At 28.1% G+C, this 23,639-nt stretch overlaps 1 protein-coding gene across 1 annotated transcript; it reads left to right on the forward strand.

The window, feature by feature from the left end:
- Positions 1 to 9,112: 9,112 nt before the first annotated feature.
- Positions 9,113 to 17,974, forward strand: LOC113548907 (vitamin K-dependent gamma-carboxylase). Its single transcript, XM_026950009.1, has 9 exons — positions 9,113 to 9,257; positions 11,228 to 11,383; positions 11,981 to 12,146; positions 12,241 to 12,432; positions 12,582 to 12,745; positions 13,542 to 13,768; positions 14,592 to 14,723; positions 16,060 to 16,372; positions 17,273 to 17,974. The coding sequence occupies exons 1-9, from the start codon at positions 9,113 to 9,115 to the stop codon at positions 17,674 to 17,676; spliced, it is 1,899 nt and encodes a 632-aa protein (XP_026805810.1). The 3' UTR covers positions 17,677 to 17,974.
- Positions 17,975 to 23,639: the final 5,665 nt, after the last annotated feature.

Raw genomic sequence — 23,639 nt, forward strand, 5'->3', positions numbered from 1 at the left:
ACTTTATGTCTTACCTCTTTTGTCGTCCGTTTAATGTGTTTTCATTCAAATTTATATTGATTTGTCATTCTCAGTAACAATAATTTCACATAATTGCATTATATACAATATGTCACATCAAGAATAATATTGTGAAAAAGACGCACGTAATCTATTATTAATTCCAATTTAAGTTTTCTTTTTTAATGTGTACAAACATTTTAAAACCGGGTACTGCTTCTACTGTTGGTGTTATGACAGAACATGACGCAATGAAAAACTTTTCAGGCGTATCTGCAAAGCTATCATTAATGACCGTATAATTTATAAGTATTCCGTTGACAAAAAGAGTAAAAAAAAATATATTAATAAATGTATTTGGGAATACATTTTTACAAGTATTAACAGAAATCACAGATAAAAAAGTTCTCTAAAACATTTTATACTAATGGCTTTTATCCAATAAAATTATCATTTAGAACTCGTGTTTATAATCTTCCGACCAAAAAGTGTTGTATTTAAACATTTAACATACTGTACCTTTATATTTTAAAATGTAATATTTCTTTATTTAATATTATTGCTAAATAGTTTGACTTTAACCAACAGATGGAGCTCGTCTTTCACTATGTACGATGTCGCTTTGCAGTTTGCCCCTTTGGCTTAGTAATCATTGAATTATACTGATACATTTTGATAAAAACTTTTAAAAAGCATTTGTTATTTACTTAAAATATGTACTATAGTCTATAACTTATACAATTTGTATTACACTTATTAATTAGGTATAAACAAACAAAAAGTAAGAATTCTAAAATGTGGATATTATTATTGTTTTACATTTTTTATATTTTAATCATATTATGTAACTATAAAATTTTCTAAGTTTGTTTTTAATAATATTTGTATTTTTTTTATGAAAATGCACACCAATAATAATAATAATTATTACATCATGACCCAAAACAAAAAAGAAAAGCGAGATGATTGGTTCTTATATTATAACAATGATGCATGTATAATTTGGGTAGCTAGTAGGTTGTGAGACAGTGGTTGTCTCGGAGCGATGTGATAATTTACTATTTATATGATTAGATAAGCATGAAACCATGCATTTACAGCTAGCATCAATGTGTGTCAAATTAAGCTTTAAATCGGTGTAAGGTTGAAAAATATTAAATATATAATTTCGTAATAGATTATCGTTTTTACCGACAATGATAGGCAAATAACTTATTTGGCTTTAATAATGAAGGAACTGTGAATCTCATTTTGGTATTGTTTTTTTTTTCGATTCTTACAATGATCTATTGTTAAGTGATAGTGAACATAATAATGAATGCAATTGATTGACTTTTAATGTTTGATTGTGAATGTCTGTATTCAGTTTGTTGCATTCTCGAGTATGTCTTAAATAATGGGTTATCTTTTACATTTGTCTGTGCACTTGTATTTGCTCTCCATTTTAGAGGAAACTTGCAAGCAAGCGTGAATTTAACACCTGTATTTTATTTTTAATGTTCCGTAATTGAAACCAACTGTTAGAAATCTACGTGGTTGCGCGTTCTTTATTTTCATTCATCAATTAGATGAACACCTATGGTCATGTTATTATTATTATATTAATATTTGTTCATAGATTCATGGTTATAAAAAATATCAATACATTTTAACTACTCAAAAATATCTGTATTTTACATAATAATTACATTTATCTGAATTTGTATATATCTGTAGCAATATAAATTCCTTTTTAAAGCTTAAATTATGTTTAATTTTTTTTTTTTTGTACCTATAGGTGGCTGAAATCATCTCAAATCCTCTCATCTGAGCAGTTTGAAACTGTTGTACTGAGATACAGACTCATGACTATTTTTAAATTTGTAAACAAACAGACTTAATATTTGGTTTTGATATACTTGTACATAGAGAGAACAGACTTTACATTTTTATCCATATATATAATGCAAATAAATTTAAAAAAAAAATACACTCATCTACGAGTATGTGCAATACCACTTGATACCGGCTTTAATTTACTATTACGGATATTTTAATAAAGAATATCAGGACAGTATGCGGTGCACTTTAATCCGTGGTTGTGTTGGTTGCAGCTTACACCGCTTATGCCTTAATCCGGGTCTGATATAGTAACAACGTTAATAATATATTATGTGGTCACGGCTTGTTTTTAATCAAATGTACTTGTTATACTACGTCTGATAATTACTCAAATAAATTCATTTTTTTAACAACTATGTTATTCTTATTATAAATTATTACTGATATTAGAACTAGAATGTATACAATTAATACATACTAAATAAATAACACCTACGGTTTTACACTCCCCTCATGATTTAGTAATCATTTCCGAACATTTTATTTAGTTTTACTGCGTTATTTACTTGTTGATATTCTTATATCCATTTATAAACATCTTAAATATTTTGTAAGATACTCCTAACTTCCTTTATGTAATTTTTATTTCTAGAAAAAAATGTTATTATAATAATTACATAACTAGTGTCAAAAATAATCATTATCATTTTCGCAGTACTCGTAGCATGATATTTTTTCATATTCCACTAAGTTTGCATCGGTCATCTCGCTGGAAGAATCAACTGTTGAAAACAAATGTTTTTTTCGCAGCGATTATGTATGAAAGTCAAAACCTAATAATGCCAGCATTGTTGTAAGAAGATTTGTACACGACGAAAATATCAATATAATATTTAATATTGTAAAGTAATTATGCAATATACTTTTGTCAACTGTTTATCTTATTATTGATAAGCAACGCGTTCGTTGTTTATAATTTTAACTATGGTATGGCTAGTATGGATGATGATAACCAGAGTATTTTTACTGTAATATAATATAATATATTATTACGTTTATATAAGGGCAATATAGGACAATTGTAGGCTTTTCACGATAGATTAGGTATTACCTATTCAATAATGCACAATAAAAAAATAATTTAAGTAGGTATACAAATATTGTAAAATGCTTACAAAGTACATAAAATATACAACGTTATAAAATTACGCTAAGTGATAAAAATAATTTTTAAAATTAATTTCCATAGTTATTATTAAATATAAGATACATATTATGTTAAAGTTAAAAATATGATTCCAAATTATAAAAAAGAATTTTAACTAAAAGTATGTACAATACCTCCCGATACCGGCTTTAATTCACTATTTCATATTACAGATATTTTGGTAAAAATAATATTCAGACAGTATGTGATGCCCTTAAATCCGTGGCTATTATGTTAGCTGCAGCCTACATCGTTTACGCCTTAATTCGGGTCTGCATCCATTAGCAACACTCCTGTAATATACATATTTTATACTTATATATATTTAAGATTTTAATTAAATAATACATAATAAAAATTCATTCATTATTAGGTACTGTAACTTTAACTCAAATAATTGTAGACGTTAATACAATGATATTGAGAATTCTATCAATAATATATTATTTTTATGAAATAGTTTAATTTTTATAATTTGACAGTGCAAAATCTATTAAAAACAAATTATAAATTATTCACGTCATTAATCATAAAGTTAATCAAGTTAATCATAAGTAAATTAATTAGCAAGTTTAAATTTGACATCTTTGTAAATTGAGGAAAATTAAAATTATATCGAAAATTATTCAAAAGCTTAGTTGCTTAGTACAAACGCAATATAAAACAAATATTGAAATATTAACAAAATCAATATTATATAAAATACAAATAATCTATTCCTCCGCTCCCTTTAGTGTCAATAAGATTCTCTCCAATTATGAGTATAGCATCTTCACTGCATTTACTTAAGGTTTTACTTGTATATAAACATAGGAATGTTTCATTTATGCTAAATAAATAAATTATAGTGGTCTTAAAATTAAATTTATTAAGACAAACAGTAAAAAAGAAATTTAAAAAATTATAAAACTTCTCATTGATTATAAAACTAACTCACTATTTTTTTATGACTTACAAACAAATTAATGAAAAATAAAAATTATAATTCAAATGAACATTAAATAAAAAGCGGGTAGGTAGGTACTGAACTACTGTTTAATAGGTATTGAATGGTTTACTGTATTGTATGTGTCAAATTTGAATATCATTATCAGGATTCGGGCCTTAAAGCATTTGCTTATTTTTATAGATTGACTTAAAATGTATCATAGTGCTATGGAAGTGTAGGTTATGTTACAACACGTTCAATTATGAGATTTGAAAGTTTTTTTTTTTGCTTTTTTCAACGATTTTTTAAAACGATGCTTATTTCTAGTTTTTTTTTTTATAATTTTTTTCTTTTTTGACCAGTTTTTCTACTTGTTATAATTTTTTCAGAAAATGCCTTGGAAAATCTATAATAAGGCAAAATTTCTTGAAATTGAAGTTTGATTTTTTTATAATATAAAGATTTATTTTTTATTTTTTGAATTTTTAGTAGAAACTTTTCCTACCTAATCATTTTGTTTAAATATTTTTTGTAATCATTAATTATATGATTTTAAGCACAGTTACAAATTATGTCTTTTATCTACTTTATCGTTTAAAAATGTTTTTTTATTTAACAAAATAATTAAATAGCCATTCCTTATTTAAATGTAAAGATAATTTTGTCCAGATTTAAATTTAAAATTCTAATAAAAAAATTAATTTACCTTATATGCATTTTTAATATTTTAAAATAAGTAGTAAAAATAACAGCTTATAAAAGACACTGAATTAAATAAAGATTTTTGACTGAGAAAACAAATTTTTATTGACAATAATTTTAAAAAAAAATACAACATTGCTCATGGCTTTAAATTAAAGGACATCAAAAGAACAAAATTATTATCATATATATATAACGGAAGTATAAATATTAAATATAAATTTAAAGTACTTGTCGAAGTAAGTTCATTTTGAGTAACTCGAAAAAAAATGAATATTATTTTAATAATACTAAATAAATAATTAACTTATTATATATTACCAAATAATATCATACCTATCTGCTAAAATTTTTAAAAAATTGAATAATTTATAAAATTAGCAAGCATGTGATTACACATAGGATTTTTGAACAGACCCGTGGGACTAATACAATAATAAATTACAGACATATAATGCTACATGGTTTTACAAAACGCAGATAAAGGTTTTTTCCACGGGATAAAATAAAGTAAAAAAAAATCATTGCAATTCGGTACAACGGCCAAAATAATAAGTAAACATAAGTATTATGTATATATTATGTGCATTCAATAATTCAGTAAATGTAAGATATTTTGTATTTAAAAAAGTGAAAAAGTGTTTTTTGATCATTCTTAAAAACTGCGAACGACTGAAGTAGATTACACATTATGTGTATTTGTATATTCGATTGTACCTAATACATTGTATTATTTTTATTATATTATATTAGGCACTCAAATAGTATTATATATAAGAAACATGATTTCCTGCAAGTTTAAAAATATACTATGAAGTATTTTGTAAGCATTTGCGGAGTACCTACACAAAATAAAAATATTTTATCTATATAAAATAGGCAAATGTAGTGCAATCATAAAATAAATGAAAAAAATTATTTTCTGGTAGGTAATTATTACATAAATATATAAATAATTATTTTATACTAAAACTGCTATATCTGTACCCACATATATATATTTAATAGTTCTACGGTTTTTGCATTATTTTGAAAAATACCTATGCTACACATTGCATTTACCATCTTATTCCAATACTATGTTTTGCACCAAATATCAATAGCTATATCATAAGTAGCCATGTGATATAAAATATGTATATAATTTAAAAGTAATTATGTGACTCACTCCCCCGTGTGAGCGGTCAGATTGTGTGTAAAGGCATACTAGAATAGAAGTATCTTTTCAAAAAGCTTGAAAATATCCAACACCAAAATTAACATCGCGTGATTGTTTTACAGCACTTACAAAAAAAAAAAAAAACAGAATTATCTGTTTAATAATATATAAAGCATATATTTTTATAAATGCTTGTTCGCCTTATTTACTATTAACCCACCCAAAACATACAAAAACCAATTGAATAATATAACGAAAACATTTATTTGTGAAAAACAATACTATTTTCATAGCTATAAGAATAATATATACAGTGCACTTCAAACAATACTTATTATAATTAACATGATTTGATGTCAATAAAAATTCACCCCGTATCATATACTTATTTTAAGCCATGTGATTTATGGCTATATTACACACAACAAAACAATTGACGAACGAATTTTTTTGTGCGTTTCCACCACGAACGGCGTCCACGTTGAATTGTGGTTTTTTTGATCCCTGTTACAGCTCTGCGGCTGGCTATTTCTGGATCTAACTTAACGTACGCATAGACCGGTTCCGTTGGTCCGTTGTCAACCTCGGTCGAAACTTGTACAGGAATGTATTTGACATAGCTGCAACAACTGCATACGAGTTCTTGAGGTTCATCAAATTTAATGTATATGTTCGGCATAGAACTGTATAGTTTCATCGGCGGACCGACGAATTCACCATTTGCCACGTCCGGTTCGGTCGGACCCACCGACGTTGACTGCATCGATGCCAAAGATGACAATGCAATATTTGGCATTGATGCATATTTTTTCGTTGCGAAACCAGAAAAATCTTTGTTTACTCTTTCGGTCTGATCACTTGCGGGTGATTTGACCGAAACCGGCGAAACCGACAACATCGCCTGGTCGACCGCAGCAGGCGGCAATTGGATATCGACGTCGAATGTAATATTATTTTCCATTATAATGTACTATAATATACGTTAATATAGCTTAACTATAAATGTATATGGTATATTTAATACTCTTATAATAGAATATGTTTTTGGACGTATTTTTTTTTAATAATAACACTGTAGTAATAATAAACTGTGCGACAGAAACGAATATTATGTATTTTAACAATATACATATAGTTGTCAATAGCAGCAGCCAGCAATAGATATTTATAGTTTTTGTATTCGAAATAAATTTTAATTCTAATACAGTAGAATCTCGATTAAAGAGTCTGTTAACTTTCGTGATAGCCAATAAATTAAACTATATAATGTAATTGTTTTTATTTTGCATTATACTTAAACAACATCACATCAGAATTATATAATTCTAATAAAAAATTAATTTATAAATAAATATTTAATTTTTTGGTAGTATAATAGATTTAAATATTATAATGAATAATTAATAAGCAAATATAAAAATAAGACGAATCTTCATATGAATGTCTTAAAAAAAAATATGCCTATGTACAGTATGTACCTATAGCCTATATTGTAATACCACTTTATATAGTTCAGCAAATAATTAACATTTTTTAAATAAAAAAAAGAATTAATTTAAATATAAATGTAAATATGCTGGCTAATGGCATAATTGTTAAAACCTTTATTTTCTCTCTCTCGCTCAAAAAAAAAGGTTCAAAGAGGGTGATTAGTTTTATTTTTACATAGTAAAAATATTATGGTTTATTTATAATTCTTTTAAGTACACGTGAAATTAATTCCGGTGTCAAATTGTCCCTAAAAATTCAAATTAAATTGAATACGAGTACTTATATAGAATTATTTTTGAATTGTTTTTCGTTATATACTTTAATATATTTATATGTTTTATTAAAGTAATATACACATATAATAAGGATGTATTAAAATATTATACCTACTATCAAAAAGATAATTTAATTCTACCATGTGAATATATAAATAAGTACATAAGTCATAATTATCTATAATAATTATAAACATTTTTAAAAACAAAAAGGGATACCTATAAAAAAAAAAAATTACTAACGAAATACTAAGAAATACATTTATTTTTATTAAATATTTTTAAACATTTATAATTTTAAAATTATATTCTATGAACGAACATTGTAGACTTTGAATATAAAATATTACTCACCAAGATTTTTAATTTAAATTTCTCCCTTAATTTTAAGTAAGTGTAATTAAATCCACCCCTGATTACACCCACACTGAAAGTCAAATTATTTTCAATTCTAGGAGAGTTGACGGAAAATGACCTTTCCTACAACAGCACCATGAATAGTTACTGTCAAACTAGATTCATGTTTGTCATGTTAGAAGTAAAATTATTTCTAAAACGTCAAACACGATTATCTGCGTCATTCAATGACTTTTAATTGTAAACAATGCGATTTCTGTGGTAGTATCCGAAGAGAATATTCGAGGTATGATCGTGTGACATAAAAACACAGTAAGTATAATAATGACTCGTGTAGCAAGACAATTTCAGCTGGCTCATACCACAAACGCTGTGGCGTTTAAAACATCTCCGTCGCAATTTCCATCTCTCCTAATTTGCCACACCATAATAATTACTATTATAGAATTCCATTAAGTATAAAAATCATAAAATATTATAAATGCTCACGATGACTGAGAATAATTAAGGTACCTATCCTAACACCCAGTAAACTTACTAATGAAAAATAGCTAAATCCTTAATAGATATACAATTCAATATTTTTAAAGTTTAAATTCACTGTATCTTAAAATGTTATATTTGATAATACAGTCATAGCTCTAGATTGGAGACTGTTGAACTAGATTGTAAGTCAATACACAGGAGTCACATATAATATATTTCATTAGATAAAAAATTCAATATACACTATAATTACGTATTAATAGTTTTTATAATAGTTTTTATTCGTATTATATTTTTTATTAAAAGACAAATATTCCGTTTCACGGCGGATTAAACCGAAAACAACATACCACACACATCATATGTTATCATCGACATCATCATCATAACTGCATTATTGTTATTATTATTATTATTATTGTATACATAAATACGATTAATACGATATCGTATCGGTTCGTAAATTGACGCGCGCTCGGAGATGGTCTTCAATTAAAACACACAATATATATTATAAACTATTATAATTATTATGTTAGATACAGACGTGTCATGACGTCGCCCCACATAAACGTCAAACGTCCTGTTGGCACGTCAATTCGCCGAGACGAAACACGTATTTATAATTATTATTTCGATCGATCGGTGTATTGTGACCGGCCGGTCCATTCGCGCACTTCTGAGCGATGGACACGGACACGGAAACGGTCGCCGAGAAATCGTTACGGAAAGATGTTCCTCGAAGGGCCGCGACCGCCTGGCGACGGCTTGTGTCTTATATGTTTGAGCCCGAAGACGGAGAGTGTCTGGCAGCGTTGCGCATAGCTTTCGGTGAGTTCAACACAACGATAATTATAATTATATATTGTAATGATATGATGTAAAATAATATTATATTATAACGCATACGTGTGTATTAATATTTTGTTTATTAATTATTCTTGGTGGATTCACACTTTTCGAAAACCCACAACTTACTTTGAGTTTGATCAATAGTAGTGTATGGCCAAATTTAAATCCTTCATTTTTAGACAACCTATGCTCTAAAGGAGGATAAAAATAGAAAGACTGTATTTTTTTTAAATGTTGAATAGGATGACTCATAAAATATACTCACCCCTGTTTTCTTCAATATTGCATTTATTAAAATATTATTCGTGGAATTACTAAATATACTTAAATACCATTCTTTTAAATTCTTGTGATTTTTTATACTACCTAAGGAATTTCTTGTGAAGATATAATTCTTTGTTGTTCAAATGACAATCTTCCTTTTCTACTGAAATTACTTAGCGGGCGTTTTTATGTTGTTGAAAATTTCATCATATCCAAATCAAAATTCAAACGTTTATTTTTTCAGTAATTTATCTTTGTTTACTAAGGATAATAAGTTCACGATAAGAAATCTGAAAGATATTATATAAGCTTTGGAACTGTGAAAATGTAATTAATTAATTTTATTCTATCAATATTATTTTATATTTTATAAATATATGCAACATTGAATATTATGAAAAACTATATATTCATATATCGAATTAAGCGCCTACTAAATAATTAATAAATTATCTACTAAATCATTTATAGTAAAAATGGGGTTCTCGTTTTATAATCAGATCGTATCACCCACAGAAGGCCTACTGAACACGTAGTAAAAAAATCAGACGATTTTAAAATATAGTCTTTTAGTATATTTAAATCGCGGTTATTCACAAAGGTTGAAACTTGACCTGTTATTATACGTTAAAGGGGTGTAATTACAGTCGCTACTTAGTAGTAATTGGTCCTATTTGGGTATACAATATCATACCCGATTTTAGTTTTTTAGCCTATACTATAAAAATTATTGTCTGTTTAAAAAAAAAAATCATCAACAATTATTCAAATTAAATTTTTACTTTTAATTTTATTGAATAACAATTATTTAAATAATATTATGACTCATAACAAAATTAAATCTATTACCTAAGTACAAACATAAATTATTTTATTCTCAAATATTTAACTAATGTATTATATTATTAGTTGACATAATGCTATTAATACAATTTTTCTTACTGGTATATATTATTATGTAGATAATATCTTCACATATCGTTATACATATTATATATGTATATATTTGTGATTTTCCAGCATTAAACTATACATTCCAGTCATTCCCAATCATAATCATTAACTTTAATAATAATAAATAATCTATTTAAGTAATAATATTATATTAATATCGAACCATGATCTTTATTAGAACATATCGAATTAAAGAAATGTATAATAGTTCAGTTCGATAGAAAACACAATTCTCCATATTCCAAGGTCTTTGAGTTGTATTAATATTTGTTTATTTTTAAGTCGATTAAACACATAATACAATATTGTACACATTGATATTTTACATGATAAATCCGTGTCGACTACAACTAGCGCTTTAGTTCACTAGTTACGCCACTTCGACGGAAACCTTAGTAGAAAACCATGATTTAAATATACCAAAACTCAGAATTTAAATAAACGAGTTGTTAAACGATAAATGGAGGCGAATATGATGCTTAGTTAATTGTCATGTATAAATACGCAAAATTGTAGATAAATATAAAACAATATCTAACACGTATTTAAGCCCGAGGTATATGCCCTACACAAAAACATAATTTTGAGTCGACGAGGTTTTCTATTGAGACACTACACTGCGGTATACGATTAACGATCGTTGAGATTTAATAGCTGTAGACATCTAAGGCAACTTCACCGTGAATAGCGTGTACCTATAGTCACGGAGTTCTATAACACTGTAATGGTAGGTCTACTGATGATGATCGACACGATGGATGAAAGGGGTTTTTGCGAGGCCGATAAACGATGGATGGAACCCGTGAAGTGCTATTTTCCACTGTTTGATTTTGTCAAACCACTGCCCGGCCGATGGATGTGTCTGGCGTACGCGGCAATGTTTTCCGGTAAGTCACAAACAGAAACGTTTTTACTAAATACATAATAATATAATATAATAAATGTACGTATACATCGACGTGTGTGCGTATGGATTTAATAATGATAGGAACAGATTTGACAGAAAGCAATTACGGCACCTACTCCGGGCATGGTTCCAAGGTATACCCTGATTCTAAAACATGATAAATTGTAATTTATAGATTCTAGATATTTATTTAAAGAAAAAAAATTAGTGTAATAAAATAAAAATGTTGATTTAAAAAAAAAAAAAATTTTAATTGTATGATGGTGTCGACTGCATAATCAATTTTCGTGGTGACGTTAAGTTACCATTATGTTGTTACACGTCTAATCGGTTTTTGTCTATATTAATTGTAGAATCTAATTTTGTGCATCTATATTCGTCATAATAGTTGACCATTCTATATTTCGTTGTAATTAGTCAATAGGATGAGTTTGCAATTTTAAGTCACTAGATTTTTTTTGGGGGGGCTTTTTAGACTTTAAATCTGGCCGTGGGCCCTGTATGTTGGCCCTAAACACTTTTCCATATTATAAAATACTTGTCTTAAAAACTTAATTCTGTTACTCGTACTTCATAGGCGTTCTCGGCATGTTAATGGGTTTCCACTATCGCATCAGCTGTGCCATGTACGCTATTCCTTACTGGTACATATTTTTGGCCGACAAAAGCGTGTGGAACAACCATTCATATCTGTTCGGTCTGCTGATCGCGATTTTCTCCGTGATAGACGCTCACCACAACTGGTAAGCAGAATAGTATTATATTTTGTCTCGTACACTATAATATTATTAAATCAATGTTATTGTATTTAATTACGCGTGTCGTATTATCCTAAAGGTCCATAGACCGGTTGCTGCAAAAAATTCCGTCGGACACCCCGTCTTCTGTTCCCCGTTGGAACTATCTGCTGCTTAGAATACAGTTTTTCATCATGTACTTCGTGGCTGGCTTAAAGAAATTCGAACCCGATTGGCTGTGGGGCTACTCGATGATGTCGTTGGGACACCATTACGCATTCACTCCATTCAGGTGCATAGCTATATTTGCATAATTCATGCAATGACAAACTAATACATAGTAATAATATTATTCAACTATATCGGTCGACTCGATAAGTGGAGTACGTGGTAAAATTATGATGGTGTATTTAATTGATTTTGATTTCACCAATAATACAGGTACTTTTTCTCAGCCGAATTCGTAGATCATTGGATAGTGCACGTCGGAGGATTTCTCATCGACTTATTATCGGGATTCGGACTGTGTTTCCGGTCCACTCGACCGTTCACTATTATAGTGCTGCTCGCTTTTCATAGCATGAACGCAACCATGTTTACCATAGGTGAGTATTAAATAAGCGGACGACATATAAAATGTATTTCTTATATATATATATATATTATGTATCTGAACGTGTAGATGATAACAAGTCACTCCGTGATATAAATATTATTATTACAATGTGTGTAATTTCTTAGTTACGCGCATATAACTATATCGTAGAATATATTATACTCTGTAAACGTAAGCTCTATCCGTGTTTACATTTACATTTACACAACACACATTCATTACACACCAATACGTATATACGTTTTAGTACCTACTTATACGTGTATAAATTAGTAATTTATGAGTTGTCGACACCTTTTGAGAGTTTTGGCACGCCGCGTTTGTCTGGAAAATATTGGAGTAGATATTGTAGATTCCAGTCTATAGAACTCTATATTGTAGCGACAATTTCTTTTCGACTTGAAAGACTTCAAGTTACGTACTTAAATTTAATAAATATCCTTATGATTACATTTTTCTATTTTGAGTCACTTATACATTTATATTTTTTAGCTAATCGTATATACAGTTAACTAAATTTTTATCAATGTGTTCCTCGTATTTCACCCACCATTTGTTGTTCCATTTTACATTCTTAAACATCTCCATCTTTCCACGTTTTAACCCGATATTTTAAAAAGTGCTCTTTTTGTTATTATTACAAAAATAATAATACTATATAAATTTTACTTAACTTTATAAACTTTTTATTATAATTTAAAATAAATAAAAATGGTTTATTGTATGGTTAGTTCATTTATTTGTATAACAAAAAAATAAAATAATGTTCATCTATACTTATACAGGTATGTTTCCATACGTTTGCGCCGCAATGATACCAGTATTTTGTGAACCGAAAACAATGTCTAAGATGTTGCGAACCGCTGTGGAATCTGTTTGGAACGACAAGTCTGGACCAAAATCAGTCGACTACAAACCACCGACGACGACTAAACAAAATGTCATTGTCGCAGGAGTGTGTGTGTACACAGCTCTACAGTTATTTTTGCCGTACTCACATATATTAACACAGGTATATTGTACGCACTGTGTGACCAACGGATTTACCGCATCATCCCACCCTTTAGATTATGGTTCTTCTTTGCTTTGACTAAGATCCCCTCACTATCATTTTTACTTTAAATCTTACTCTTGACTTTTATCATGAATTGTGAGCCTTTAAAATTTGATCGAAAATTGTATTTTTATTAATACAAAAATTAACTTTAAAAAAATAAGTCATCTCGGAAACAAAAAAAAAACGATTAAGATTTAAATTAATTGCATCAATCAAGTAAATGTATTTTTCAAACTACAAAAATTTGTTTATTTTATTTTGTTTATTTTGATAATAGTAATGTGACCCATGTGAGAATGTGAAATTTATTTTGTGCATTAACTTGAATAACGCTGGTAATTGTAATAATTTTAAAATAAAAGCAATCGTAGAACGAAATCTTATAATATGAAGGTATGTTAATATTTTCCATATGACATACCAAACATAAACGAAACACCAAAAACGTTAGTTTTATTCAACAACATATTTTACATATTATTCCTTTGTTTTTGGTTTGAAACAATTTTCTGTGAAAAACAAACTTCCACATACCTATATGTATCATGCATGTTGACGTAAATATTAAATTATTTTTTAAAGTGCAAACTATTATGTCTTCAGACAATGCGTTTCAAATTTTTATAATTAGTGATTTTATTATAAAAAAAAAATTATACAGATTATTTTCATTAAATGGTACATAGGTAATAAAAACATTTTTACGTTTCGTTAACATTTTTCCAGCGTTTCCTAAGTTTATTATACCAAAATTATAACATTACATATTTTACTACAGGGTTACAACGGATGGCGAAATGGATTATATGGATATTCTTGGGACATGATGGTATACAATGTCGAAGTGGCAAAGGTAGAAATAAAGGTATTGGACCACGTACGTCGTGAACAATTCTTCTTGGATCCACAAGTAATAATATACCCATGATATATTTATATACATTCTGTCTGTCGTCGCCTTTTCGGGCAATGCAAATGCTTCAATTTTTAACGTTAAGGATGGTTTCTGGTAAAACATTGGATCTAGTTTGTACTATTGTACTTTAGGTGATTAAAAGTAAAAAAAAAACTCCCGGTTTTTTTAAAAATAATCAGGAAAAACAGGGATATTTATGTGAAAACCAGTATGTGACAAAATCTATTTTGTTTTTTGTTGTAATTCAAAAAACACATAAGCATAGATGCTTGAAATTGTCACTAAATATAGATATACAATACAATTTTCCATACCGTATAACATTAAGTACTCAATAACATCGATATTTTGACTCTTTTGAGCTGCATATAGATGCAGTGCCGGATTTACGTGTAAGCTACACAAGCTATAGCTTGTCCAACTGAGCATTTGTCATATTCCATGACATATAATCGTTAAATATTTGGGGCCCCCAACCGACAGCAAAAAAAAAAAAAAAAATATTCACACAAAATGGATCAACACGGAGACATATTTCGCGTGTTGAATATTATTATTATGAGCTAGTTACTTGAAAATTAATATTATTATGTTACACTATATTGGTATAGATCAGTAAATTGATAACGATCTGCACCATATAAATATAAATTTATTTTCGTTGTGTTTATCAGTCATTGTTTTTATTCCGTTCGATTTTATTTATAGCTGTGAATACCCGTAACCCGTATGAGGTATGACCCTTTCCTTAAATCAAACGCAATAGCCGATGGTATGAATAAAATATTTTGTAGGTTTTTATTGTAAACACAATGATTTAAGTTTTATCTAAAACCGTATAAGTTACGGCATATAAGTGATATTATATAAATATATAATATCACAGCAGGCATATAATAAATTACTAAAATGACTGCTCACATTATTAAATAATACGCAAATAGTTTAATTTATTGACATAAGGATCTTAACAAAACAATTTCACTAAACACCAATTTACGGATCATACGTATTATATAATTTCATCTCTAACTAAGTAGAATGTTGAACATGCTTAAGATAATGCATTTTCCTGCATCGGATTAAAATTGACAAATGTAACATTTATATGTGTACATCTTAAAATGTCTTACCATAAATATGTTGATCAAAAACTTTAGTATAGTACCTTACAAATCACTAGTTGACAGCGGAAATATATACTTTCAAAGTTTCAAAACCATTTTTATATTTTATCTATAATAATATTTGTAATTGAGAAACGAAAAAAAAATGTCTGTACAATAAATAATATTATGTATTCATTTCATTTACACTTATATCACGACAGAGCTGGACGAACAACAACAAGTGGATGTTGCACGGTGATATGTTGAAGCAGTTCGCAGGGTGCGTGGCTGCCAACATGCCCGATAGACGTGACAACATGTCCATCCAAATGGACATCTGGGGGTCACTCAACGGTCGATTCCACCAGCGCTTGGTCGACCCAAAGGTGGACCTATTGCACGCCCCTTGGTCGCCCTGGTCACCTGTACCCTGGCTAATGCCTTTGATCCGACACTTAGACCGATGGCGGCCTTTGATGATAGACGCAAAACGCAACACGGATGATGACCTACTATTTTTCGCCGATTTTCCTGGTACATATTGAACCTGCAATTGGTCCTTATTTATTATTCGTGTTTTTGATTTTTTTTTTCAAAAACTTCTTCCTAAAAAAATTGTATCACAAAAAAAAATTCAAACATATTTATTGATTTTAACCAATGTCACAAAAGCTATGATTTATTGACAATTTTTCAAAACCGTTAATTTTTTAATAGGCTTAATCAATCATGATAAAAAACAGGTTAACTAACGTAGTTAACTTTACAATGGCTCTTACTCCACACTCACTCTTTTACTGTTTATACGTAGCTCTGCGAACCTAATCTATTTTTAAATATTATCATATTCACTAAATCGTTGTTAAATATTTCACCATTTTTATTTTCGAAGTTTTGACTTTCAGTGTTATTTTTTTGCGATTTTAATTAGAACCGTTACTTTCATGGTCACGTGCATAAACTATTACACATTTTATTATTCTAAAAACGTAATCGGGGAGTAGAACACTGATTTGCCGATGTATTACGTTAAAGCCTCCTTTCCCACCATAATCTCTCACCGAAATAATGTCGATCGTGTTTGTAGAGTATCGCACTGATTTTATCGGGATGAAAGTTTTTTTTCATTTTAATTAAAAATATAATTAATATATACGCAAGTTTGTACATTATGATTAATTGTGATGGAAACTATACAAAAATATGCAGTGTCACGCGGGGTCGGTCAGATGAAAAGACTAAAGTAGGTCCCCAGGACGGTTTCATTTGAAATGCCTGTTTTTTGGGAGTTGTCGACGACGGTGCGAGGGGAAAAAATTCTGATTAAAGGGCTATTCGCCATTTGGTGATTTTGGATTTATTTGTGTGGCGAAGGAAGGAGGAATGGTTGGTGAATTTTTTTGGCCGATGTCCTTATATCAGCCGTTTGTACAGGTATGACCGTGACGAACGACGCGGACGACCGGGAACAGACGACCACCACATTGGCAGTGCTCGAAGGTGCCGTGGCCGTGCGAGAATCGCAGATCGGTGGCGGAGACGATAACGGGACCGTGCGGCTGGTGTCCGGCGAAGCGATGGACGTGACGGGCAGACACGTCGTGACCACCGTGAGTGCGACACCGTCGTGTTACGTATTTGCGTCGACGGTGGAAATCGGTGGAGGCGGTGGTGGATGTGGTGCCAGTGGACACGGTGGCGACGACGGAGGAGTATTGACTCGGCCCGCTGCAGTCGGCGGCAATCGTGCCAAAAGCTGTTCAAAGGCTTGTTACGCGTTCGCGTTACATGCGATTAGAGACGCGTTTTCCGCTTTGTTTTTTCGTACGGCTGTCTGACCTGCAGTAGTCGTAACGTGACTTTTCGTGGTATACGCAGCTAATTATCCTATTAGACATTTCGGTAGTTTGCGCGTTCGTTCAGCGTTATTCTCGCTGGGCTGAAACCAACTATCCAAATATTATGATGTTTTTGCACATCTACCTATTTACTCGAATAAAAAATAATAATGTATACTAGAATGCTTATTTAATATAATATACCGATATCCGTTACAAAATAATATGTTAAGTTGAATAAATATCGCGTTTTTATCAGCACACGGTAATAACGTCTGTTTTATACCTGCGATTCAAACAACTGTATTGTTTATTTTATTCTTGCTTTAGTTCAGCTCTCGAATAGGGGACGTTCTAAGGCAGAGCAATTCAAACTTTTTTGTTCCACAGTTCCATCGTCTTGTTATTCCTAAAGTCCTGACCTAATTTATAGCCTTGTGACAAAATATAAATGCCAAAAAAATAACGTTTAACTGTATGTGAATAACTATATCATACGATTTGTACCACAACGAGGATCGGTGGAGGTTTTGATTATACTGATTCTAGATAAATTTGTGTTGCACCATAAGAAATGTATTAGGGGAGGAGTGTTTGTTAAACATTTGCAGAATGCTATGTATAATTGAAAGACCTAAGCCCTATAGTGATATTTGATATTTTTTCGCTGCACGGAAAAACAATTAATTATAAAATATATGTTTTTAAAATCATGATTAAGGAAAATCACTAACGAGTTTGCGTTGGTAAATAGGTATTATATTATTATTCGTTGAGACAACACAAGTAGATATTTTAACGCGAAATCGGACGGGTAACATAATTATTATAATGTGCGCAGATCTCTTGGGGTTGGGGCAACCTAGAAACTAGATAATTATCACTAGAAGTTATCACGTTGTCACACCATAAATCGCATCTATGTTTAATTCCTTTTATGGATCACTATTCAATGGTCGGATTAATATTTCGATTTTTAAACATAAGTATACCTACAGCTTAGTATATATACAACTCCATATTCGAAATGTTTACTTTATGTTATAATACTTGATATTAAACATCCGGAGATTCCGGACGTAAAATTCCCAAGCGACTATAATAATAATAATAATATTATAAACGTATGTTGTGTAATTCACGGGTTATACAATAGCTAACATTTACTTACGTTTGCTCAATTGTTATAGTACAACATTACAATTCTTGAGCAAACGATCAACAGAAAATGGGTTTTTCGACTTTAAACAGATTAGAATAATATACAAGACAGTACATAATACTTACTATAATCTCGGTACTAACGTATATTATTGTTATGTATTAATTTAAAATAAAAAAATATATTATTGGAAACTTTATATTGCATATTTAAGTAAAATTATTGCATTTTATAAATATATAAATAATTTTCATAGGCTGTAACCTAACCTTATAGATTTCAACGTCATACAATTTACTCGTTTTTAATTCCCTGGTATAATTCTGGATTCTAAACGAAGTAATAAGCGTCTAATCATTTTGCAATGCATGATTTTTTTCAGGTCTATAAATAGTTGAAAATGACATTGATTTCGATTTTGATAATGATTAGTAAAAGAAAATTGAACCAAGTTTGTTTATTAAAAATATTAAAACTTCCCAATATTTTTCAATAAAATAAATATAAAATTTAAAAAAACGCAAATTTTCGAACAAATCCAATTCTTAACAAAATCAATTTAGATTTTACAGTGAACTTTAAAATAAATAACGATAGATAATTAAATATTTTTTAATATTGCTGAACAAAAATATTTGAAAATTAAATAAAAGGTTAATTTCAATGTTTAATTACTAACTAAAAAAATACAAAATAGCCACAATAAACATAAACAGTATCAACATTAACAATTGTTATGAAATTCGTGATGAAATTTTGAAAAAAAAATGTATTGTCTGAACCGAAGGAATCTAGGTGAAGCAGTAGCTTTTCAGAGTCGAAACTTCACACGCACAATTTGGTGTGTTGCTATAACAACATACGCGCATACAAATGTTGAAAAAGCCAAATTTATATTTCTCATATGGGGCATAGCAACCTGTAGACGGTTTTTTCAAAAAAAAAACTAATTTTATGTGTTTTTATGTGTGAAATGTATTTGCGAGACAGTTACAAATAACATAGAACGTTAAACTCAACGTCGCTCATCCTTTTAAAGCCGTTATAAAAGCGATTATCTCAAAAAATGTTGAGGCTTCAATCATATTAAAATAAGATTATAATAGTAATATTATATAAAATGAAAAATAATCTCTCTTGTATTTATTTCCTTTTTTTTAACGGTATTTAGATCTGTTTTTTTTTTTATAAGCTATAATATAATAGGTAAGGCCGTACGATTAGAAATTTAATGCTTTAATTACAATTTATTTTATAATTTTTATTTAAAGTTGACTGTGATTTATTACGATTTGTCTTACCTAAAGTTATTTTTATTTTTAAAAGTTTATCGTAAACTAGAATTTAAGAGGAATTAATTTTATTCAATTATTTTTGCATTAATATATTAAGACTGCTCACATATTTAAAATGTACTTATAATGTACTTTTAATTTACTTATAATTCTTAAATCCAGGAATTTTAGCGTTAGTATCAAAGCCAAGCGATTATTTAATACATTTTTAAAATTATAATAAATTTATATAGGTAGATGGTATTAGGCTTATTTTATTTTGGACTGAGAAATTAATACAAAATATGACGTCTGGTATTAAGTTGCTAAAAATTCAGAGCACGGTTTATATTTCATTAAAACTTTCAAACGAAAATTCAACAAGCGTAACGTACTTACAACATGTGCAGAGCTTTTGTTTGAATATGATAATGTTACAAAATATACAAAATAACTAATTGTTGATATTTTATAAATATATTCTATGTTAAATACTTGTGAGTTGTGATATTAATGTCACAATACATTTTAAGTCATATTTCTTTACATAATATTATATTATTTAATTCTAAATTTGGCATACGTGATTTAGGATAAAAAAGGCCTAAATTCAATAAAACAAGTTTTAGGAATGTTTTTATTTCTCTTCAAACTGTATTTAACCTTTGTTTAGTATTTTATTTAAATAATACGTTGATTTTAACATAGCATTGTAGTTTAAAAATAAATTAATTCATAAATATTATTGTAACTCTTGTTTTAAAATGTTTACGACAATTTTAAATTATGAAATATGCGACTACCTACACCATAAAATAAAAAAAAATTTAATACTAATTTTGTTTATTATTCTTCCAATTTTAAACTAATTAGAAAAATACGATATTTATTTACATTTTAAAAAAGGTCTTTACTCTTTAATAAAATTAGTTTATCCATAAAAAAATGAATTTATCATATTTTAAATTTTAGTTAAAACTTGTTTGATAAAAATCGAATTATAAAGTATTATAAGAGAGTGTATAGCTGCGTGGGTTTTATAACGAGATGATGTTGTTTTTTAAATTTAATCAAACTCGGCGAATGCTTATGTAAATTGAAAAGACCTACGACAATCGATGGTAAAGGAAGTAGATATTTAAAATCAACCATACTTCATAAGATCTTTTCATAGGAACTTATATGCATATTTCTCAATATGTTTGAAAAAGAATATACCTAAATAGCAAATACCTAACAGTATAATATAATATTTAAAATTTCAACTATTCGTAGTATTGTGTAGTTGTTGAACACAAAATACATGTTAATAGTAAATAAGTATACAAGTATAAAAACTAAATAATATTTAATAATTTATAAATAATTAAGATATTTAGATATTTCTTTTATTTTTAGTCTTTTGATGTTTTTTTTAAATATATTATTTAATTATTTTTAATTAACAGTAATGCAAAATAAATTTAGTTTAAAATGATAAACTACCGTTTTTTTTCTCAATCACCTGTATTATCGATATAGTTTTGGATTAATAAATATATAATACCTATGTCTATTTTAATATTTTATATAGAATTTATTGTTTTCCGTTTTGACACGGACCAACATCGAAGAGACACTATTATTATTAGTACCTATAATAAAATATATTATTGTTATAGTTAAATTTACTATATATGAATCATGTATACGTAATATTGCGAGGCCCGAACGGAAACAACATGGGATGTGTCAATTATGCGGTTTATTTGATCTCGAATTATATAGATGTTGATGGCTCGTACATAGTGCTCTAAGTATTTTAAAAGCTATGAACATTTTTTAAATCTTATTTCTTCATAATATTGTAAGTCGTTAAAGAACAACATATCGTTTTTAACTTATATATTATTTTTAAAAGAACTTAAATTTATAAAAATTAAAAAATGTCGGACAAATAACTTATAAACCATAATTAATTAAACTTTAGATAAATTGAGTTGTGTATAGTAAAGAGGACTCCGAAATGTATTGGTCCACTTCTCCTATCAATTAAACATTAAATACTTATAAGTTATAAGTTATAACCATGGCTCGGGACTTAAAATCATTAAAATAAGCGCTTAGAAAAAACACTTAAAAACATCATTATAAACACTCAAATAAGCATTTAAAAAACTTAAATTTGAGCGAAAATTGTTAAATAAAGTATGATAAAGTAGGTATTAGACATAGTTTTTAACTGTGCTGAAAATAATATAGTTAAAATATTAAATATTACAAACAATTTTGAAACAAAATGATTAGGAAAAGTAAATATAGAACTTAATAAAAGACTAAAAAACCAGAAAAAAACAATAAATCTTTATATTATAAAAAAATCAAAATTCACTTTCGAGAAGTTTTGCCTTATTGTTCATAGATTTTCCGAAGGTTTTTCTGAAATAAACTATAAAAAGTAGAAAAACTGGTCAAAAAGGTAAAAATAATCAGAAAAACTGAAAAATAAGCAAGTTTTTAAAAAATCCTTGAAAAAAACAAACAAAAAAAAAGCACTTTAAAATTTCAGAATATTGAACCTGTTGTAACATGACATATACTTTCATAGCACCCCATATGTAGCACCTAAAATGTGTATTTAAGTCAATCCATAAAAATAAGCAAATGCTTTAAGTACCAAGCCCTAGTTATAACTAATAAACAACTTGTCCAAAATTTGATTTTTTAAAGATCGAAATATTCTAAACGTTTTGCTGTTGGATATGAAATTAAAAATTATATTTAATATCATTTAAAGGACTAAAACTTTTAGAAATTATGATGATGAAAAATAAAAACAAAACACATTATTTTATTAAATATTTTTATTTTGTCATGACTTAAAGTTGTGCAAAATAAATATTATTATAACCGTAAGTGTTTTTTTTTAAACATATTGAGTGTTTTGTTAAATTTTCAGTCGAATTAAACTATAAACTACTCGTTGGAATTTTAATTATTATATATAAAAAAAAAAACATTCTACTTTGGAATATGAAAAAAATATGTTATCAATGAAATTATTATCACTAAAAAATTAAAAACTTTAAAAAATACAAAATTATAAAGATTTAAAAAATATATTATTTTTTTGAATGCTTTATTTAGATTGGAAATTAAAAAGCTTTTCAAAAACATTAATAGATTTTGAAATAATGAGTTTTGTTTGGTAAAAAAAAATCACCCAGTATATGTTTTTGACACTTCTCATTTACTGCATCGATCATTCAGGTGCCGAGTGGCAAGTTTAAAATCTATAATGATAAATGACAATTATATAATAATATTCAATATTATATACTTATATATTATCAAACTTTGAAAACTATATAAGTTAGCTGTCGTCTATATTATAAACGCTATTATTATTAATTGTGTTTGCAACAATGGCGTCAATATTGTGAGATTTAAACTGTACAACATTAACAAATGATAAAATATAAAATTATCTTTTTTGAAAATTTTAACTCAATTTAAATATTTTATTATACTTTTACAATCATTTTTCA

Source organism: Rhopalosiphum maidis, chromosome 1 (genome assembly GCF_003676215.2).
Source record: "Rhopalosiphum maidis isolate BTI-1 chromosome 1, ASM367621v3, whole genome shotgun sequence".
Classification (NCBI taxonomy): domain Eukaryota; kingdom Metazoa; phylum Arthropoda; class Insecta; order Hemiptera; family Aphididae; genus Rhopalosiphum; species Rhopalosiphum maidis.